At 44.0% G+C, this 18503-nt stretch overlaps 1 protein-coding gene across 4 annotated transcripts in view; it reads right to left on the bottom strand.

Annotated features, from left to right (window-relative positions):
- The window catches only part of ESRRB (estrogen related receptor beta), a 123325-nt gene that overhangs the window by 22931 nt on the left and 81891 nt on the right, over positions 1-18503 (bottom strand). For all 4 annotated transcript variants that reach the window (XM_079308572.1, XM_079308571.1, XM_079308573.1 and 1 more), the window contains 2 exons: positions 14561-14970; positions 6330-6446 (listed from right to left, as the gene is read on the bottom strand). In XM_079308572.1, coding sequence (XP_079164698.1) covers positions 6330-6446; positions 14561-14970 — 527 coding nt within the window. The remainder of the gene's footprint in view (positions 1-6329; positions 6447-14560; positions 14971-18503) is intronic.

Below are 18503 nucleotides of genomic sequence, written 5' to 3'. Positions count from 1 at the left end.
ACCTGCCAAAGGCAGCACATGCTCTCTGTCACAGCTCAGCTCCAGCCACACTGAAAATGCTCAATTTATACCTTGGAAAATAGTTGGGTGTGGAAGATAGAGTCATCAAGATGCCACTCACTGCTCCTAGAGATCCCGTGTCAAAGAACAGGGGGTTTCCTTCTGTCTTTAAATACAAGGATATTTTAGAGAAAGAAAAATAATTTTTCATTCTCTTTTTTCATTTGGATACCTCCAATAGTGATATTTCTGGCAGCAGCTGGAGGCAGAATACTCTATAAATACAAAGCCATTAAATTGCACACAGCAGCAACCTGATCGGGGCTACCTTTTAATTTCCTGACATGAGCTGGCCACTAACCCAATTACCCAGGGTCCCCCGAGGAGCCCTCATCCTTCCCAGGAAGCACAAAGCAAGAACCCAAGCATATTGCAGGGATGTCAGCTGAGCTTTCACTGAAATGAAATATCTTTTTGAGAACACATGGTCTGGAAGCAGGGATGGGGGCAGGAGGGAGAGGCTGCTGGAAGCACTTTGCTCCATTGAGAGATTCTTTCACTTGAAAACAGAAATTAAACACCCTCCCTCTGGTTAAATTGCTGAAGAGGAGCTCTGCTGTTGATTCAGTTATCTGGATTTTTGTAGAAGATGAAGGCAAAGTTGTAAGTAGAAGTGGTTTGAAATCACCATTGCTTGGAATCCCTTGCTCAGATACCAGGTGATGGCATCAAATTTACAGCATCACACAGCCAAGTCTGTCCAGGATGACAGATTTGACTCCTTGTGAAAAATTTATGACATCAGCAGCTGGTAAGGGAAACCAAAGAGTTAGGAATAAACATAGGGCAGTTCCACTGAGCACAGGGTTTCCTAATCAGCCTGGGTCTTGAAGAGGAGATGGATTTAAGAGATAGTTGCTTCTGAAATTTGGAGATTACAGTCTCACCATCTTGAAAGTGGAGATTACCTCCAGCATTCACAGAGATGTAGGCACTTAGGTAACACAAGGGTTACCAGGTTATTGCAAGTTTCTGGGAAGCAGGGTATTCCCTGAGACACCAGGAAGAGGAAGGAAAGGGGAACAATTTACAGGAAGATGAGTTCAATGAACTTTGTGGCTCTCTGCTGTAGCCTTCTCTTGCCTGTTCACTGCCTGGTGCTGCAGTGCCAGTATCCACACATTCCAGCAAACTTTACATCAGAAATAATATTAGACAGATAGGAGTCCAAGAGCTTGGGAGAATTGTAGCAAAGAATTTGGGTTCCCAGTTGAATTTTAATATGTTCTCTAGCATTTATCAAAATGCACTAGGACCAAAGGAACAAAGCCTGGGAAAGGAATGGTTGTACCTGGGCTCACTACAGCATAACAGTTTGGGGAAGAAAGAGTCATGCAGGTAAGAGAAGACATATGTCTCTGCTGGACAATTCCCTAGCTTCTCTCTTGCTGTTAAAAAGCCTCCTTTGTCTGCATCCAGATCAAGACTATATACTCTTCTGCCTTCCTTCATTTTATTTGTAGACTTCTGCCTCGCTATACAAGGGTGATTCTTGAGAGCCAGAAGGCCAGGCCTGAGGACAACTAACCTTCAAAGATGTTCAGAGTGGGGTAAAACACCTCATACAGGGCAGTTTCCTATCCCAGGATTCCCCTCTCCTGCTTTTAGCACACACAGTGCATGTAATCCTGCAAACTCCTAACTTCTACTTTCTGAAATAAGGTATGCCTGGTCTATCACTGGACACATCCCCAGGGTCCTTTCAGTCCTTTCCCTCTTTCTTGGAAGCCAACCAGTGATGTCTGCAAGAAACTGGGCAGAAGCCACTCATACATCCCAGAAAATGGCTCTTAAGACTCAGTCATGAGCAGGACTCTGAGGAGACAAGTCTCAGCACTGGCAGGGAGCAGAGGACAACTTCAGCAACATAATATACATTACTGCTACTAAGAAGGAAAACAGGACTCAAAGGTTGGGGGAATAATCAATGGCATTTTAATGCCTGGATGAGATTTTTTTTTTAACAGACATTTTCTTTGCTGCGTGGTTTTCTGCTGTGATACCAAGGCCAGAGAAGAGGAGGTGCCCCAGGTTCTGGTGGACCTGGGGTGCCCCAGCTTCAGAAAGGCAGCAAAGATGTGGAGGGGAAAGTTGTTAAGTCATGTTTAACCAGCAAACCAGCGTTCAAAATGAAACCTCTGAGCCCACATGCACAAGCTTCATATCATCTGAAATTATATCTGCCTCTTGAAGACAAACAAATGGCTGTAACACAGAAAGGTTATGGGTGGCTAGAGCGTGAATGGCAAGAGTATACTCTTCCTAAAACTGGCAAGGTATACTGAGTTTTTAAAGGAGTTTTGAGCAGCCAAACTGCTGAAATTTTTCTGACTATCATTCCAGAATTCTAGGAAGATCTAGATCTACTCTGTGGAGCCCAGAGTTAAAGACCTACACTTAATAGTACACTTGTAGGCACAAGACAGAGAGCAATGGGAACAAAGAGAGGCAGTGGGGTGGACAAACCCTGGGATTCCCACCTCTGAACAATGCCCCTCCACTGTAAGGTACAGGGCACACTTTCCCTGCACTGACCATCCCCCCACACCAGACATATCATCTTCTCCATTTGGGGTGAGCAGTATCACTGGTTGCTCAGGTTTCCCTGATTTTTGCAGAGCAGAGGGGCATGCTGTTCTACTGGACAAAGTTTTGAAGATGCCCATCTCCACTGCCTGCAGGCTGGTGGTTCAGCAAGGCAAAGAGCAGCAGAGCACAGATTTTCTGGAGACAGCGTGTCCCTACATGAACACCGGGACTGGAGCCTGCTGGAATGCTGGACTTCAGATTCAGCAGGTTCCTACACAAGCCTGCTAGGGCTAATGAATGCTCCCTGGGGGCACACTACAGATGGAAGGGGACAGTGAGAGACAGACAGCCAGACAGGCCAACACTTCAGATATCTGAGCCAGTTTGGCTCCCTGGGCAGAGCTTTCTGCTTGCCACTTTCCCCAGTGAGTCTTGCCTGCTCTGCAGCATCACGCCTGGAGAACCTGAGACAGCAAAGCTCTGGTGTCTGTGCAGTTCCCTGGTTGCAATACATTGATCAGAGCTCTCTTAAAGAAAGTGGCCTGGATATCTGAGACACCTATTGATTGCTCCATTGGCTCTCTTCCTGCCCTGATCCTCATTCACTCGGCACTGCCTGAATAACCTGCACGTCTGTGTTAGGGCCAGTCTCCCCAGATCTTAAAGGGCTACATTCACAGCTTTTTGCCTAGCTGCAGCCTGTGTGGGGAGAAGGGGTGTCTGGTGACCCTTATATGCAGCCCCAAGGGGAGGATTCAAATCTCTCCTGCAGCACCAAGCTGAGCATTTCAAGTGTACAGCAGACCTTGAAATCATGGTTATTTGTTTTTGCCATCTTTGAGTACTGATGCCTTCTGCTCAAAGAACAAGGTAAGGCCACATGCCCAGCAGGAAGAAGGTGGCATGCACATAATGTATGGCAACAATAATGGAAAATGAGAAGAAATCCTGAAGCCCTTAATGAAGTATCATATTCTTCTTGAGAAAAAAATATAATTTCTTTACCCAGAAAAATCCCCACTAAGTTACAAGCCCAGTGGCTTGCCCAAAGACATCAAGCATAAAACACTGAAGAGAACAAATGATTTTCAAATCTTGCCTTTAAGCAAAAGACTGCTTTTCTCCAAACTTTTGATAATCAATCAGGACTAAGAACATGACTTAGCAACCTCCTGCCATGCATGAATCCAGGGATGATGAGAAAGGTGCACCAAGGTAAAGCAAGAAGGGGATCTATTAAAAAGGAAAATAATCATAGCCCAAATATCGAGAGATATCTTATCCTAACGAGAGTTTGGAGACTGCAGAATAGGCTCTCTGGGGAAATCCTGTCATCAGGGATTTTAAAAAACAGTTAAACTACTAGAATGGTACAGTTGGGAACTCTCATGTCTTGGCAGAGAAAGGCATGGATGAGCTAATAGGATGACAAATCAGAGATGGAAAAGACCAATGAACCTTTTCTAATCTGAAATCCCTTGTTAATTTTGCATTTTGAGCAATTCAAACAATTATGGATTTGTTCTTTCTAGTAACTCTTGGCTCTATGGAGACCAAATAGTGTGACACCATTTTTCTCCCTTCTTGGATTTGGCTTTTAAAGATGCATATTGATTGAATTCTGTATACTAATACTTTGTGCTTCCACCAAGCTTCACATAAAGTTAACTAATTGGTCCTCACAATTCTTTTGCAGAGCAAAGCAGTATGACCCTTATTTCTCAGCTTGGGATACTGAGCAAAAGAAAGAAAAAAAGATGCCTGCCCAACATCACTTGACTACTCTCTGTTAGGACACAGGACCCCTATTTGCAGATTGCTAGGGTAGTCCCCTCTGCTCTTCTTGATATTATCATGTGCTCTTGTATCCCATTGCTATCAATAAATCTTTATGCTGTATTTCCACAGCTCTAAATATTATGGGTAGAATCACAGATACACTAACATCAATAGCAAACCACCCTTCCCCAGTGTCTTTAATGAAGCCTGATCAATCTCTATAAGAATAACTAAATACACTTCAGCATAAAAACAGCCATCGAGTCAAATTTCAGTTTGCCATGAGTAGTATCCCACAGGGTTTGGGAATTCAGGCACAGGATGGTGTGAGTGACTAACTCTGGTCTGGAAGGAATTAACTGCTTTCACAGAACTTGGAGGCTAAGACATAAAACCCTTCACAGGACCCTTCTCTGAACAGTGCTGAACTCCCAGAACTGGAAGCAGAGATGCCCTGACACAGTCAGCACACCAGCACCAGCTCCTGTGACTGTTCCCCCAGCTGCCAGCTCCGAGGGGCTCAACTGCTCAGAGGCAGGACAGCACAGACACTGGCAGCCAGCAAGCCTGAACCTGTGCTGCTGCTATGCAGAATGACTGGAGCCACTACAGGCATTTAAGATTGTTTTATGGGATTCATATGAATAGGCTACAGTGCATTAACAACCTGCACTCCCACTGAAGCCAGTGTCACAAGTGTTTATTTGCTTTAGTGGGTAAGCGGATATGACCCCTCCCTGAACTACCACATGAAGAGAAGCAGGTTTCCAGTGGTCTCTAACTACAAAGTAGGTGCCTCCCTCCCAGCAGGAGACCAAGATCCTCTGAGTCTACCACCTCTACATCTAGGTCAGGAAGGGCCAAACTACAGAAGCATCTCCTCCCCTTGGTAACTGGTATGCTCTAGAAGGAAGATATTTAACCACAGAAACTACACATCCATTAAAGAATTAAAACCCATTAAAATGGGTTTAACGTCTAATCTCCATTCATACTGGCTGCCATCAACCTGCTTCTCAAGAAATGAGAGAGCTCTGGTGAGAAGCAATACACACTCAAGTGACACTGAACAATTTATTATCAGCTGCTGTGATGTTGTGACCTGGAGGAAAGTTGTATGATGGCTCCAGCATACAGGACTCGTGCATAACCACAGCCAGTGGCTGTTTCTTGTGGTTAAGCTGGGAGGACCTCGCTCTGCTGGTGTAGCAATGTAGAGGGTTATGTGCAGTGCTTCTTTTTCCTTCCCCTCCTCCCCTCACTGCCTTTCCCAGAGGGACCCAAGGGAAACAAACCTTTAAAGTCAATCCATAAGAATGTGTTTAATTGCCACTGAATTCCCTGTGGTTCCTCTTGAATGGACAAGGATTGAAAAGGGGGGTGTGGGAGGAAAAACAGCACAGGAGAGAAGCTGAACACTGCTCAAAGAGCACTGAACAGATCAATAGGCTGAGCAAAACACAGCCTGAGTATGCCGGGCAGGGGACCCTCAGCTCCCAGACAAACCTAAGCTACCAACCATCTTCAGAAAGTCTCCTGAGTGACAAGACAGGCAGACCTTCATTAAACACTGCATTAACTCCATCCTTTCCTTATGAAGAGCTGCAAACCCACAATCACGAAAGAGCCTCTTCTCTTCAACACTAAAAAATTACTAGGGGGCGAGAAACACTCTCCAGCCCAGGGCTTCTTTGGGAAAGGAAAGAGTCTGGCACCACCAGTTTCCAGTTTTCTGACAAATTTGCAATTACTAGAAATAATATCCAAGCATAGCACTGACTAGAACCCCTCTCTTCTCTGGACTGCCCTCCTGGTCATTGCCCATCCTGGCTCTCTTACAAAGCCTGCAGAAAGATACATTCAGAAACACAAAGAGGGCAAGCATGTAGTTAACCTGGGAGAATCTGCAATCCCAGGCACTGTGGGGACAGAGAAAAATGCTCATTCTGACTCTGTCTTACCTTCTTTTAGCATCCCCACTTTGAGGCATTTCATGAAGCGACAGGCCTGACAGGACTTGCGCCTCCGTTTCGTGATCTCGCACTCATTGGTGGCCGGGCAGCTGTATTCAATGTTCCCTGCAATCAAACACAGAGATGGTCACCCAGGAATCATGCTCTCCCCATGGAGCCAGGGACAGGCTGCAGTGCCCAGATATTCCCTCCACCATCAGTTTGGAAATGTGGCATGTTTGCTCATTCACCTGCACACACATTCCCTGAGACTTTACCCTGCTGACCTAGCCAAGGGGATGACTGCAGTGCTGGGCTTCCAGGCAAGTGTCCTCCAGGCATCTCATCATCCCTTGTGCTCCACCCCTTGCAACTTGTCCTGTTCCCTGAGGTCAGGAATGAGAGTGGGAGCAGTTCACACATCACTAGAATTTCCTTTGCTGCCAGTCTTGCTCTATATCTGTGGGATAGACGTTACCTGCCCTTTCTTGTCCTGCCTGGGGAACCAGGGAGCTCAGAGACAGCATTTCCTCCTTTGCTTCTTCCTGCCAGCTGGCATACTACAGGTAGCAGGGAAGCAATACATCTGCATTGAAAAAGGTGGGTAAAACATCCTGTAAAATGAACATGGGTTCTCTGGGCAAATCTTTACATTTTTACTTTATTAGTCCTTGTCCACCTGCTCTCATCCTCTGCACAGAGAATTATCTTTTCTTTCCTCATTCCCCTTTATTTATGATCACCGCTCAACATTGCCTACAAGACAAAAAGAGAAAGAAGCATCCCAAATTTATTTCTAATCACATTTTATTATAAGCCAAGAATATAACCAAAACGTGGATGCAAGAGTCTGATAAGAGGATGTAAGTGGAATTATGCTGGACCACCGTCTTAGGTACTAGAAGACAAGAGACAGAAATGGCTGCCTCCATCCTGCCATTCAGTTTGAGCCGTGTTTCTGAAGAGGGCTATTCAATGTTTGCACTGGAGCTGGACTGGAAATCGAAACTCAGCACTGATGCATTGACAATGACAATACATTTAAGGCAGTCTAGTTACTGGTAAATCAGGCAACACTGAAAAAGTTACCTCAGCTCTACAGTCTGTGGAACAATGAAAAAGCTGGTTTAATGGTTTAGAGTAGGAAACTGAGGTTTGAGAGTTCAATGAGAGCTGTACGGAGAAGTGTAGGTAAGAACTGAGAGAACACACAGTATGGACTTTCTATAGCTTCAGATTAGAAATAGAGTTTACAGTTTAGGAATACTGGGAAAGGAATTCATTTTTATTCCTACTTTTGTAATGGATTTTTGTGTTTTTTGCAAGACCATTCCCTCCTCTCAATAAAAATAAACAATATGATACATATCAATCTGTGAGGTGGTAAGTAGACCTTGGGGTTCACTAAGCTATTGTAAAGCTACTGGATCTCTGAGTGGAAAAACAGAGCACAGAATCAAAAGAAAGAAAGCACCACTTGATTTATCTCATTATTTTGGTGCATGCTGAGTGAAACCCCAGGAGCACACAACCCCCAAAGCCTAAAGACAGTCAGCCCACTAGCTATAAACATTCTGTCTCTTGCTTCTTGCTCTGTCACAAAACTTGCAACTTCCCCTAAGCTTCAGCCCAGCCCCCATTCCTCTCCCCACTGTTCATCTGCCCCCAAATGCAGTTTGTCAGCAAGAGCAGAGTGTGCTGCACAAGTTGCTTCCATTCAGGATGTGTTTCGTCATTGTGCAACATCTGAATTTCAATAGCCAGCCATGTATCAACATTCTCAGAGAGCTGGAAATTGAGATTCAAGCTAGATCTCAAGGTAATAAACCAATTCCTGTTCTAGATGCAGAGCTCCAGCACATTACAGACCCATGAGTATGGTGGCCCTGATCTCATGATCAGATACTTCTTGTGCCCCACACAGGAAGGAACAGAGCCCGAGCAAACGTGGGAGAAAACTCAGAGAGTCTCACTTTGGGAGGTTTTGCCTTTGTTTGAATGCCAACCTTTCTCACCAAAGCCAGGATCAGAGCTCTAGAAAAATGCAAGATTTCATGTTTTATGGTCCAAAACCCAAAAATTTGTCCTCTAACACAGAGACACTACAGTAAGGGTACTGAGCCTTCAGAGCAATAGGAGAAAGTGACAGCTCTGATCTGGAAGATCAAGGTCCCTCCACAGCATCAAGCAGATCCCCAGGCTTCCCTATGTCTCTGCTCCCTGGATCCTTTGACAAGCATAGTATTGGAAGGAACCTACAAAACCTACACCAGAACTAAATGGGAGAGTGACAGAGTATGTGAAGGTACCAGTTACTGCAGACACACTCTGTGTGCAGCTTGAATAAGCAATTCTCTATATCAGGCCCTTTATATCAGGCCAAAAATCATGCTGTGCACTGCAGAGATTGAGAGCCACAGCTGGGGGCAATGCCTGCCATTACTGCAGAAAGCAGGGGCATCACCAGGGAAGGCACAATCAGCATTACCCAAGCAGAACTTGTCCAGAAAACACTGTTGTTTCCAAAAGTTTACCAGAGTTCTCGGATTTTTTTTTTTTTTTTTTTTTTTCTGTGTGTGTGTGTCTCAATTTCTTTTATGGGCCCTGGGGCTGCCTGCCAGCACAGTGAGTTGCTCACAGCTCCCTGTAATTTCTGTAAGTGCCCTGTGATAAAGTGATGAGATTAACTCATCGAAATTCCAACAGCCTCCCAGTGGCTGGCAGTCACACCACCAGCCCAGCTGCCAGCACAGGGCCTTGGAGAGAGCTTCCCTTCACTGCAGCAGCTGGGGATGCTGCAAAGTCCTGCAGAAGAGGGTAAGCACACAAAGGTGCACACACCTCTGCATGCAACAACAGAATGTGAGTCAAGTCTCTGTGTGACACAGACAGAGGAGGCAAAAAAAGGGATAGTTCAAAAGACAAGGCCTTGCTCTGAGCTGTTGCTTTTTAAAGAGATTTTCTTTACTTGGAAAATATTTACATTTGAGCTGAAAAAAAATGGTAGAACCTCACCGATGCCCTGGCACAAGATTTACCTAAAAAATTGCTTCAAAAATCAAGTGGTAGGTGAACAGATCAGAGTTTGGATTTCTTCTAAGCCTTTGTATATCACGTTGGAGAGCAAATCATTTCTCCTCCATGTCCTAGTTTGCTCATCTGCAAAATGAAATGAACACCAAACCTACCTTCTGTAGAGACTGGGAGTCTTTATTCATTAAGGTGTGACTGTACATTAAAGCCTTTAGATGAGAGTTGCTACAAAATAGCAAAGGACTATTAAAGTGACAGATCATGGTTGTTTATGCTGGAGAACTGCAAAGCTACCCTATTTTCTGCAAAATTAGACCTCTGACTGTTAAACAATTTGGAACATAATTTCTAGTGCACAGATAATAGCAGCACCTGAAAATTGTACATCAAAACCTGGTCATTCAAGAGACCCTATATTCACCCAATCTCTCTGGAACAGGATGGACTGGGAAGGCAAGAATGCCTCCCTGAGCTTGGGGAGCACAGTACAGTCCCACCCATCTCCTGCTTAAATTAGGGATAGAGTCCTCAGGGGAACTGAGGTTGAAATCAGTACAGCACTGAGGACACAGGCTACTTTCTGCTTACTGATTCTACCTTTCTAGAAAGCTTTTCTGCAAGGAAACTCAGGAAAGACTATACAAAAATAGCTAAGAAAGTCCTTAAATAATTTTCAGCTTCTGATTGCTAAAAAAGTCTTGCTTTTTCTCATTTCTTCTTCATTGCTATTCACTTCAATTAGTCCTCCCAACCAAGCCATCATAGTTCAACTCCTGGTGTGAGGAGAGGTACTTCATGAAAATCAGAGGAAAATCTCTCAGTGATCTGCATGAGGTAAGAAAGGTTATTTTTTAAACCTCAGCTTTCAAAGAAAAGGATTCAAATGATGCTACAAGAAAACAGGATACACACAGCTGTAACACCAGCACTGTTTGCCTCCTCAGGGTGGCACACCTGGCTCCTGTTCACAAAAGAGGGCTTGGACATTTCACAAAACCTCACTCAAATCAGCCTCCTGTTTGCACAGGCATGCAGGATAGGGGTTCTGGGGCTCCCTGTTGGCAGCAAATTTGTCTGTAGGGTTTCAGACACAGAAATATTTTACAGAACTTCCACAGAAAAGATCCTTCTGCACAGAGCTCACTGTACAGATGTACTGAGGCAAATGAAAACTACACTAATAGAGCTGAGGTTGCACTGAAGATGGGTTTTTAAATTCAAGTGATAGATCTGTGAATAGTAAGCAGCAGTCAAGCACTAGATCATTAAATACTGCAATTTCCCTGAGTAAGATTTAGAAACTTTTGGAAAGTTGTGAATTCCCACCTGAAAAGTAGCAGGCACATTTCTGAGGAGGATAGAAGGATGGGACAGTGCCCAGCTGATGTGGCTGCTGCTGTAGGGACACAAAACCTCCTTTGTGCCTGTGGATTGGAACACTCTTCTGCTCAGGACAAACTCTGTCAACCACTCCTCCTCCTGGGAGCTTCTCTAAGCACCACAACAACCAGAAAGCCCTAGAAGACTTTATCACAAGCCTGTTATAAATCCCTACAAGTCTTCTGAGCTGCATTATCCACCTTTTAAGCCCCTTATTGGTGTAAAGGTATCCTAACACAGCAGTTTCTGTTGCTACACTGACTGAGTTTGAAGCTTGCAAGACTCAAGCTGGGAATCCACAGACACAAGCACTTTGCCTGTCACACAATTTTCCTATCCAGAAGATGATGGTAAATGTGTCTCTTTTCTCTGAATCTCCAATGTTTTCCTTTATATTTACTTTATAATAATGGGTTATTTTAGAGATAGCCTTTATTTTCACTGTTTGAAGATGAAAAATAGATGCAAGGTACTCATAGTCATGAGTATATTGAATAACAAAGGATTCATATCATTACACAGCACTGTTATTAGCTAATATTCAAAGCAGGCAAAACTACTTACTAGTTGCAACAATTAATGAACAAAAGAAAATAGATATTTCACTGATACTCTACCTACTGAGCAAACTATTAAGAGACAGAATAGACTTTGATTGAGAATTTCTATCATGTAAAAAGTCCAGTATTTGCCTTTGTCTAAATTTGGATGAAAGGAATTAGTTTGGTTTTCCATGGAACAGAAATTAAAAGAGCTTTTATTTATAAACATCCCAAACTATCTTTTATGTAACAGACTCATTCCTTTACATTCAGCTAATATGAAATCATTTGTTAAAAATTAGACCTCTCCTAAGCACCAATAGCAGCACATTTAAGTATGTCTGAAATTCAGATTCTCTTCTATCTGCACTAGACTGCACATTCCACAATATTCACAGTCAGGTGAGGTAAATGTAAACTGCCACTAGAATATAATCCCATGAAACAGTACAATGAGGGAGTCAAAGGGCTATTGCAAGATACTCTTCCCTCAAAATATGCAGGATTCACACGAGTTAATGCAGCAAAAAGCCCTGATAGGCACAGGGTAATTTGTAGCAGGGAAGGATAGGCTAGTTGGAAGGGGGATTTTGTGTGAAGTTCTGCTTCATGATCAGAGGTATCCAGGTAGGGCTGCAGTAGTTTAGTAACTCAGCACAGATTTAGACCCATTTTATGGCAGCATGCACATGTAAGGCCAGCAGAGTAAGTACTGTCATAGTTTTCATTATTTTTTCACCTGTCAATACTCAGGCACAGAAAAGTGAAGTGGCTTGTCCAAGACCACAAAAGCCTGATGATGAATGCAGCTATTTCATCTCTTGAGCATCTGGGAAATCCTGGGGTTATTGCTCCATCTCAATGCTCAAACCTCTGAGTCAATGCCATTCCCATACACTGAATCATGGCAAGGTACTAATATCCTAGTACAAATCATTTTGGTACTAGGATACCAGGAAAGCAGTTATGTAACATACACATCTGCATGCTTTCTGCAAAGCCTACATTGATGTTGGGTAACCTGGATGAAGATGTTTTCACTTTGTCTGTTAGATGCTTAAAACAGCCATTGAATATAATAGAGGATAAACACCTTTTGGAAATGCTCTTGCCACTCGTCTTCTCTTTTATGAGATTCTGAAATCTTTTTCCCCTGCACACCCAGGGCTGTACTCAGATTACCACACCCACAGCATCAGAGCCCTGGGAACAGTGCATTTCCTTGACTCAACCAAACTCTGCAGGCTTACTTGCTGCCTGCTCCCCTGGGCTCAGACTTCAGCCTACAGCTGAAATTGCTCACCCTCAGGCGCAGCACACTTGACTCTTAAGCATAAAAGCATTTTGGTACCTCAGTTGCCAGGCCGAGCTGATGACAGGGTGAGAGAAATTTCCACTTACTCTTTTCCCCTTGTCTGTTACATGTTAACAGGCAATCAATTAGGGAACCACAAGGAGAAAAAATATGGCTGAGCTAGGGAAAGGAAGGTGGAGGGAAGCACTCTCCCCTCTTGGGATTCAGTCAGCTGGCATATCACCTGGCTGACATGTACAGCTACATGTGCATAATTTTGTTTTGATTCTCTCTGAAAACTTTTCAAAAGTTCCTATGTATTTTTCTCCTTCTTGAGGTCTCTTCTGCTCTGCCACAGAGATCTCCCAGTATCATTTCCAAGCAGAGTTAATTATCTGGTCCCTTCCTGTATTAGGAGACTCCAGAACTTTGCTTCAGAGTAGCTGCCCTGTCCCTGTTTTAGCATCTGAATGTGCCTAAAAGAAACACTAGGAAGGGTCCAAGGGCTGGAGAAGGGATGTAGTCAGTGCTGACAGAAATGCAAGTAGAAGTTCACATACAATCACAGGGATCCAGCAATGACAACTCACTGAAACCCTGCCAGGGATCAGGCCAATGCCCTAGAGATGGCCATGGCATAATAAAGAAGGAAGTATCAGTGGGGCAGAGTAATTATTTCCACAGTTGTATTTCCACATTAAGAAGAGATATCTAAAATCTATGAAAACAAGATAGATATAGTGACTTCTGCAGAGAGCTGGGATAAACTGCACCCTGTACAGTTCAGGAGTCGAACATCCCCAGCCACACAGTGTAATCAGATCCATCCAATTAACAAGGTGAGTGGTCTCTCCACACATGCATTTCTTTCATTTCACAGGAGGCAAGGAAGTACTGATGTGGTGGACTAACCCCAGCCAGCAGCCAAGCCCATGCACAGCTGCCTGGACTGCAGACCTGCCTTCAGTCAGCATACTTGGGCAAACCCACTACGCCTACCCTGGAAGATGAAAGATCCTGTCCTTCTTCCAGTTAGTGGAGGAAATTAAGGGAGTATCTGTACGTCCAGGCATGTTTGCTCACATGGGGTATGTGCATGTAAGTATACCCAAGCATCCACGAATGTTGGAGGTTGTTTGGATGCACTCCTGCTTTTGATTACATGGTAGCTGCACATGCACATCTGCAAGCACACTTTTGGCAGCCAGAACACAGCCATATTCCTCATATATAAATTGTACATGAAAGAGCAACACACTGCAATTCACCTACACATGCATGCACTGAGGTTTTCAAAATAGCCTGAGGAATCACTCATCCTTAGTGAGGCTGACAAAAACTTCATCGTCTTTGCTGCCTAGTTTTTTATCTTCAAAGAATCTGCACCTTAAAGAAAAAGGTTGGTGAAACTGGAAAAGGTGAAAAAGACTGACTCTCACAAAAGTTCTCTGTCCAGATTTGTGCTGAGGTTTGGAGTTCATAGCTACATATCAGGGACAGGTAGGACAAAGAATTTCTCTACTCCCGTAATGCTGGAGCTTTCACATCAAGGTGCAGATATGTCTACATAAATTCCATCTCTTGGCAGAAGTATCTACTCTTCAAATGGGCCTTAAAACACCATTAGAAGGCAAAGCATTTCCCTTCCAGGCCTTACACCACTAGCTGCCACATTCTTACAGTATCAGTGCCACTATCAGAGGCAGGAAGACCCACTATTCCAGATACCCAGATTTGGTAGCCAGTCAGGCAAGGAATTCGGCAAAGGTTGCTACCATCACATAGCCTAACTCCTTGTCCATGTTGATTTGGAAGGACCAGAACTGGGCAGGAGGAGAGAGGAAGCATACAAAAGGATGGAGAGTTAGGTGCATTACATCCATCCTCCCTTTCCCCCTTTTCTATGACACCACAGTCTCAGCGATGCCTGGGGCCTCGTCCCTTTATTTCTATGGAGTGAATGCCGCAGTTTCCACTCCCTCCCACCATACCTTGAATAGTCCTCTTGAAGAAGGCTTTGCAGGCCTCACAGGAAGCCACGCCGTAGTGGTAGCCAGAAGCAATGTCCCCACAGACGAGGCACAGCCGCTTGGGGATGGCGTTGAGCATGTACTCGCACTTGGTGGGCGAGTCCTCCATGATGGCGCTGGCGCAGTCGTCGTAGCGCTTCCGGCAGGAGCCGCCGCCGATGCCCGCGCCGTTGAACATGGGCGGCGAGTCCAGGCCGTTGGGGTGGCCGCCCATGGCCATGCCGTAGCCACCGCTGGCGTCGGAGGAGCCGCTCGGGCTGTGGTGGCTGATGGCGTCGATGCCGGAGGACGGGCTGGAGGGCTCGGTCTTGATGAAGGAGCCGCAGCTGGAGGAGAGGTGCCGCTCCTCCGTGGCCATTCTGCCGAGCAGCCTGCAGGGAGAGAGCACAGGCACTCAGCAACCGCCCGGCAAACCCGCAACAGGATTAGAAGAGAGCCCTCCTTCTGCCACCTCTGTCCAGCCCCAGCTGGCTCAGGCCGTTCAACCTCGTGCAGTTTCTTCTTCTGGAATATCTTGACCAAGACCAGCCCACCGGCTCCCCACAGACTCACACTAGAGTAAAGACAAAGCTCTTTGTGCAGATCATAATTTTGGGCTGTTTGAAGCTCAATCTACCCAGAGCATCATCTACCCCAAGACAGCAGACAGGAACAAGCTTGCCCATGGCAGATCAGGTGAAAGATGTTTGGCTAATAGCGAATGGGCTGTCCCGGCTTTATGCAAAAGGTTCAGTAGCAGACTCTGCAGAAAGGACCTGCTTAGATTAAATTTTCTTTTTTTTCATTTGTAATACAGAAGTTTCTGATCAATTTTCAAGTTTTACTCCTTCTCTCACCCCACCTCACCCTTTACCGCACCCTGCTGAACTATCATCACTGAAAGAGGAGCTTAGAAACAGAAGGAAAATGATCTGATCAAAAGTTTCTTTTGTCTCAATCTTAAACCTTAATATTTCTTCTATTTACTAGTATTGAGCTTTTACATGGACACACAGATTCACATTTCTTAAAGAGAGGTTACACTTGCAAATTTATGAAAAGAATATTACCAGCTTTTCAAGCTCTTCATATTTATTTTAGTCACAGATAATCTTATTCCTTATAAAAGTGTTCAGTCATTTTTTGGAAGACCGCTAAATTTTATTATATTTTCAGCAATGAGTTTACTCACTGATGTTCATTTTATGATATTTACAGCAATGGGATTACTTGTGCAGTGTATGAACAAACAAATCCCAGTTTTGTTTGCCTATAATGTATTTGCAGCCTGTCAGGCTCCCTGAACATCTCCTCTCTCTATAGTTTTGCCATGTTCTCCTCATTCAGCTTTTCATTATCAATATGATCACTCTTAATATAGAAGTTTTTGCAGATCTCTTATCTGCTTCATCATCCATCTCTGAACTTCCTCTAGTCTGGCTATTTCTGTTCAGTCCAGAACAGAGTTCACTGAGCCAGCTCCTCAGCAGCATGAAACTGGCACTGCTCCATCACTTCTCCAGCTGAAGGTCTGGACAGTAGTCAAGACAAAGGCACGACATCAATTATCTAGTGACGTTACAATATTTTCAATATTATTTTCAGTCTACGTATTATATAACTCCTTACACTGTTTGCTTATTTCCCCCCTTTAAACAAAAATCGAAATTGTTAACATTTCTTCAACAAATAGTATCAGAAGTTACTTACTGCAACACTTGATCTTATTCCTGTGTTGCTACAGTTAATTTAGAATCCATTAAGATGTATGAAAAATCAAATTAATCCTTCTGGTGTGCAATATTTTGCAATAGTCAACAGTATATTTCATCTGCCACTGCGCTGTGCATTCTACAAACCCAGCTTTATTAGGATCCTCTGGAGCTCTTCACTCTTCCTTGGTAATTTGATTTCACCTGCAGTCTCATTGTTCACCCACTTCCCAGATCATTAACACATGGATCAAACTCCACAATACTGATCTTTGTGGGTGATGCATGTTAACCTTTATCATGCTGAAAATTGACTTCTCTTTCTTTTCTGAGTAGGGTCTCTGACACCTTTTAATTGATAATAGTATTAACCTGAGAGGTTAAGTTTTCCCTTCAGCAAGACATTTTGTCAAAGGTTTTAAGAAAAACTAAACATGCATTTTCCTGATGGCATGGCCAAAGAATTCTGACTGACTGGATGCCTGACTTTTCCTCTTGGAAGCTCTGCCTGTTTAAAGTTACCACACCATGGTCATGTGGGCAATTTCTATTTCTATTTCAGTTTCAGCCTATTTACCTGGTATCTGTGGCAGCTCCTTCTGCCAAGAGGTCAAATCTGCCAGGGGACAGGACAAAACATTCTGTGAATCAGCAAGGCTGGAGTGCACACTTTTATATATCACATCTGTGTGTGTGTTGATAGGAATATAGATGTTTGATATGCAGCAAATTCACAGTCCTGCATTCGTATGATCTCATTTGACCTACGTACCTCCTAATTTTCCCTTCTCTGTTTCATCCTCAAAGTTTGACCTCATCTCCTATCTCAGGGATCGATCAGCCAAGTTTGTTTTTTGGCAAGACTGTTGACCTTGAGAATATGGGCAGGCATCTCACGTTCCTCAGCTGCTTTGCCTGGTGTTACCTGAGAGGAATCCAGGGTTTGGGCCCTCTCAGAGACAGTGTGATGAGTTGATAAATGCCCATGCTTTGCCCGGAGGGCCACAATGAACTAAAGGTCATGGAGCAGTTTCAGAAATTGCTGCAGGTGCATTCATCTCTATTCCCACAGGGTGCTTAGACATATTGCAGATCTGCTGCAATGACAGCTGACTGTGTGAAGGAAGATGAAACTTTCCTAGCTGAGATGAGATCTTAGCATCTCACAGCAAAGCTGAGACCTGCAGTGTGGGTTCTGGAACCTCTCCCTACCTGAGGAATGCATCTGTGGTAAAGAAATGAAGATCACTGGACACAGCAACATGAGATTAAAGTTAAAATGGAAGGCAAAACAGCCATAAAACACTGTTCTGCACTGTGGAACTCCATGGTAAGGCAGTTGGAGCTCTAATTTGCAAGGCAGACAGAGGAAAACTCTATGAAACAGGAATGACAGGGAAATGAGCTGTACTGGCAGATTCTGTGAGTGGAGCCCAAATCTCAACTTCTATTTCTTGAATAACCCAGCATTCATGGATGACCTCAAGAGAACTTTCCTTCAGTGGAGAGAACACAAAAAATAAAGACAAAAGATAAAAACAAAAAATAAAACCCAATAAAATAAAATAAAATAAATTTTTTACAAAGGAGGAATAAAGGAAAATAGAAGAGCTTGGGGAAATAAGGAGCCTTCCTTCCCCAAGGCATGCAAACAGTGAATGTTTGATGGTGAATCAAGAAACAAGCCCCCTACATCCTTACAGCTGGGGACTCTCCTGTTCCCTTTCAGCAGGCAGCAGTACATAGTGAGTTCTGGTTGGATGTGAATGCATGCTTGAGAGTAAAAGCCCTGAACACCAAGATAGATCAAAGATTACAGCCAAAGTGACTCCAGCCATTCCAGAGCATGTGTTTTTCTTTTCTGGCCTCTGACTTTCTGAAAGTCTCATGGAGATCCCGTGCTGATTTTTTAAACAGTCAGAGTGTCCCCTGGCAATGAGATACAACATCTTGAACTTTAAGAAGAGCAGCTAAATGTTTTTTGCAAAGAGTTCAAAGTGATGAACAGCCATTTTGCTTGGCTCTAGTTACCTTAATAGGAATGTAAAAGGAGAGTGACTTGATCCAACTCTCCTCTGTGCTGGCACAGGAAACTCCGTTACTATTTCTGTGCCCATGTAACAGGCTTAGAGGTTCTAAACATTTCGTTCTTTTCACCTTTCCTCATCATAGGTCATTCCTTCTAATCCCTTTAGTATCTTTGTGGTCCTTCT

The sequence above is a fragment of the Erithacus rubecula genome, assembly GCF_903797595.1.
Source record: "Erithacus rubecula genome assembly, chromosome: 6".
Classification (NCBI taxonomy): Eukaryota; Metazoa; Chordata; class Aves; order Passeriformes; family Muscicapidae; genus Erithacus; species Erithacus rubecula.
The sequence above is the reverse complement of the archived record's forward strand: the minus strand, read 5'-3'. Positions and strand labels throughout refer to the sequence as shown.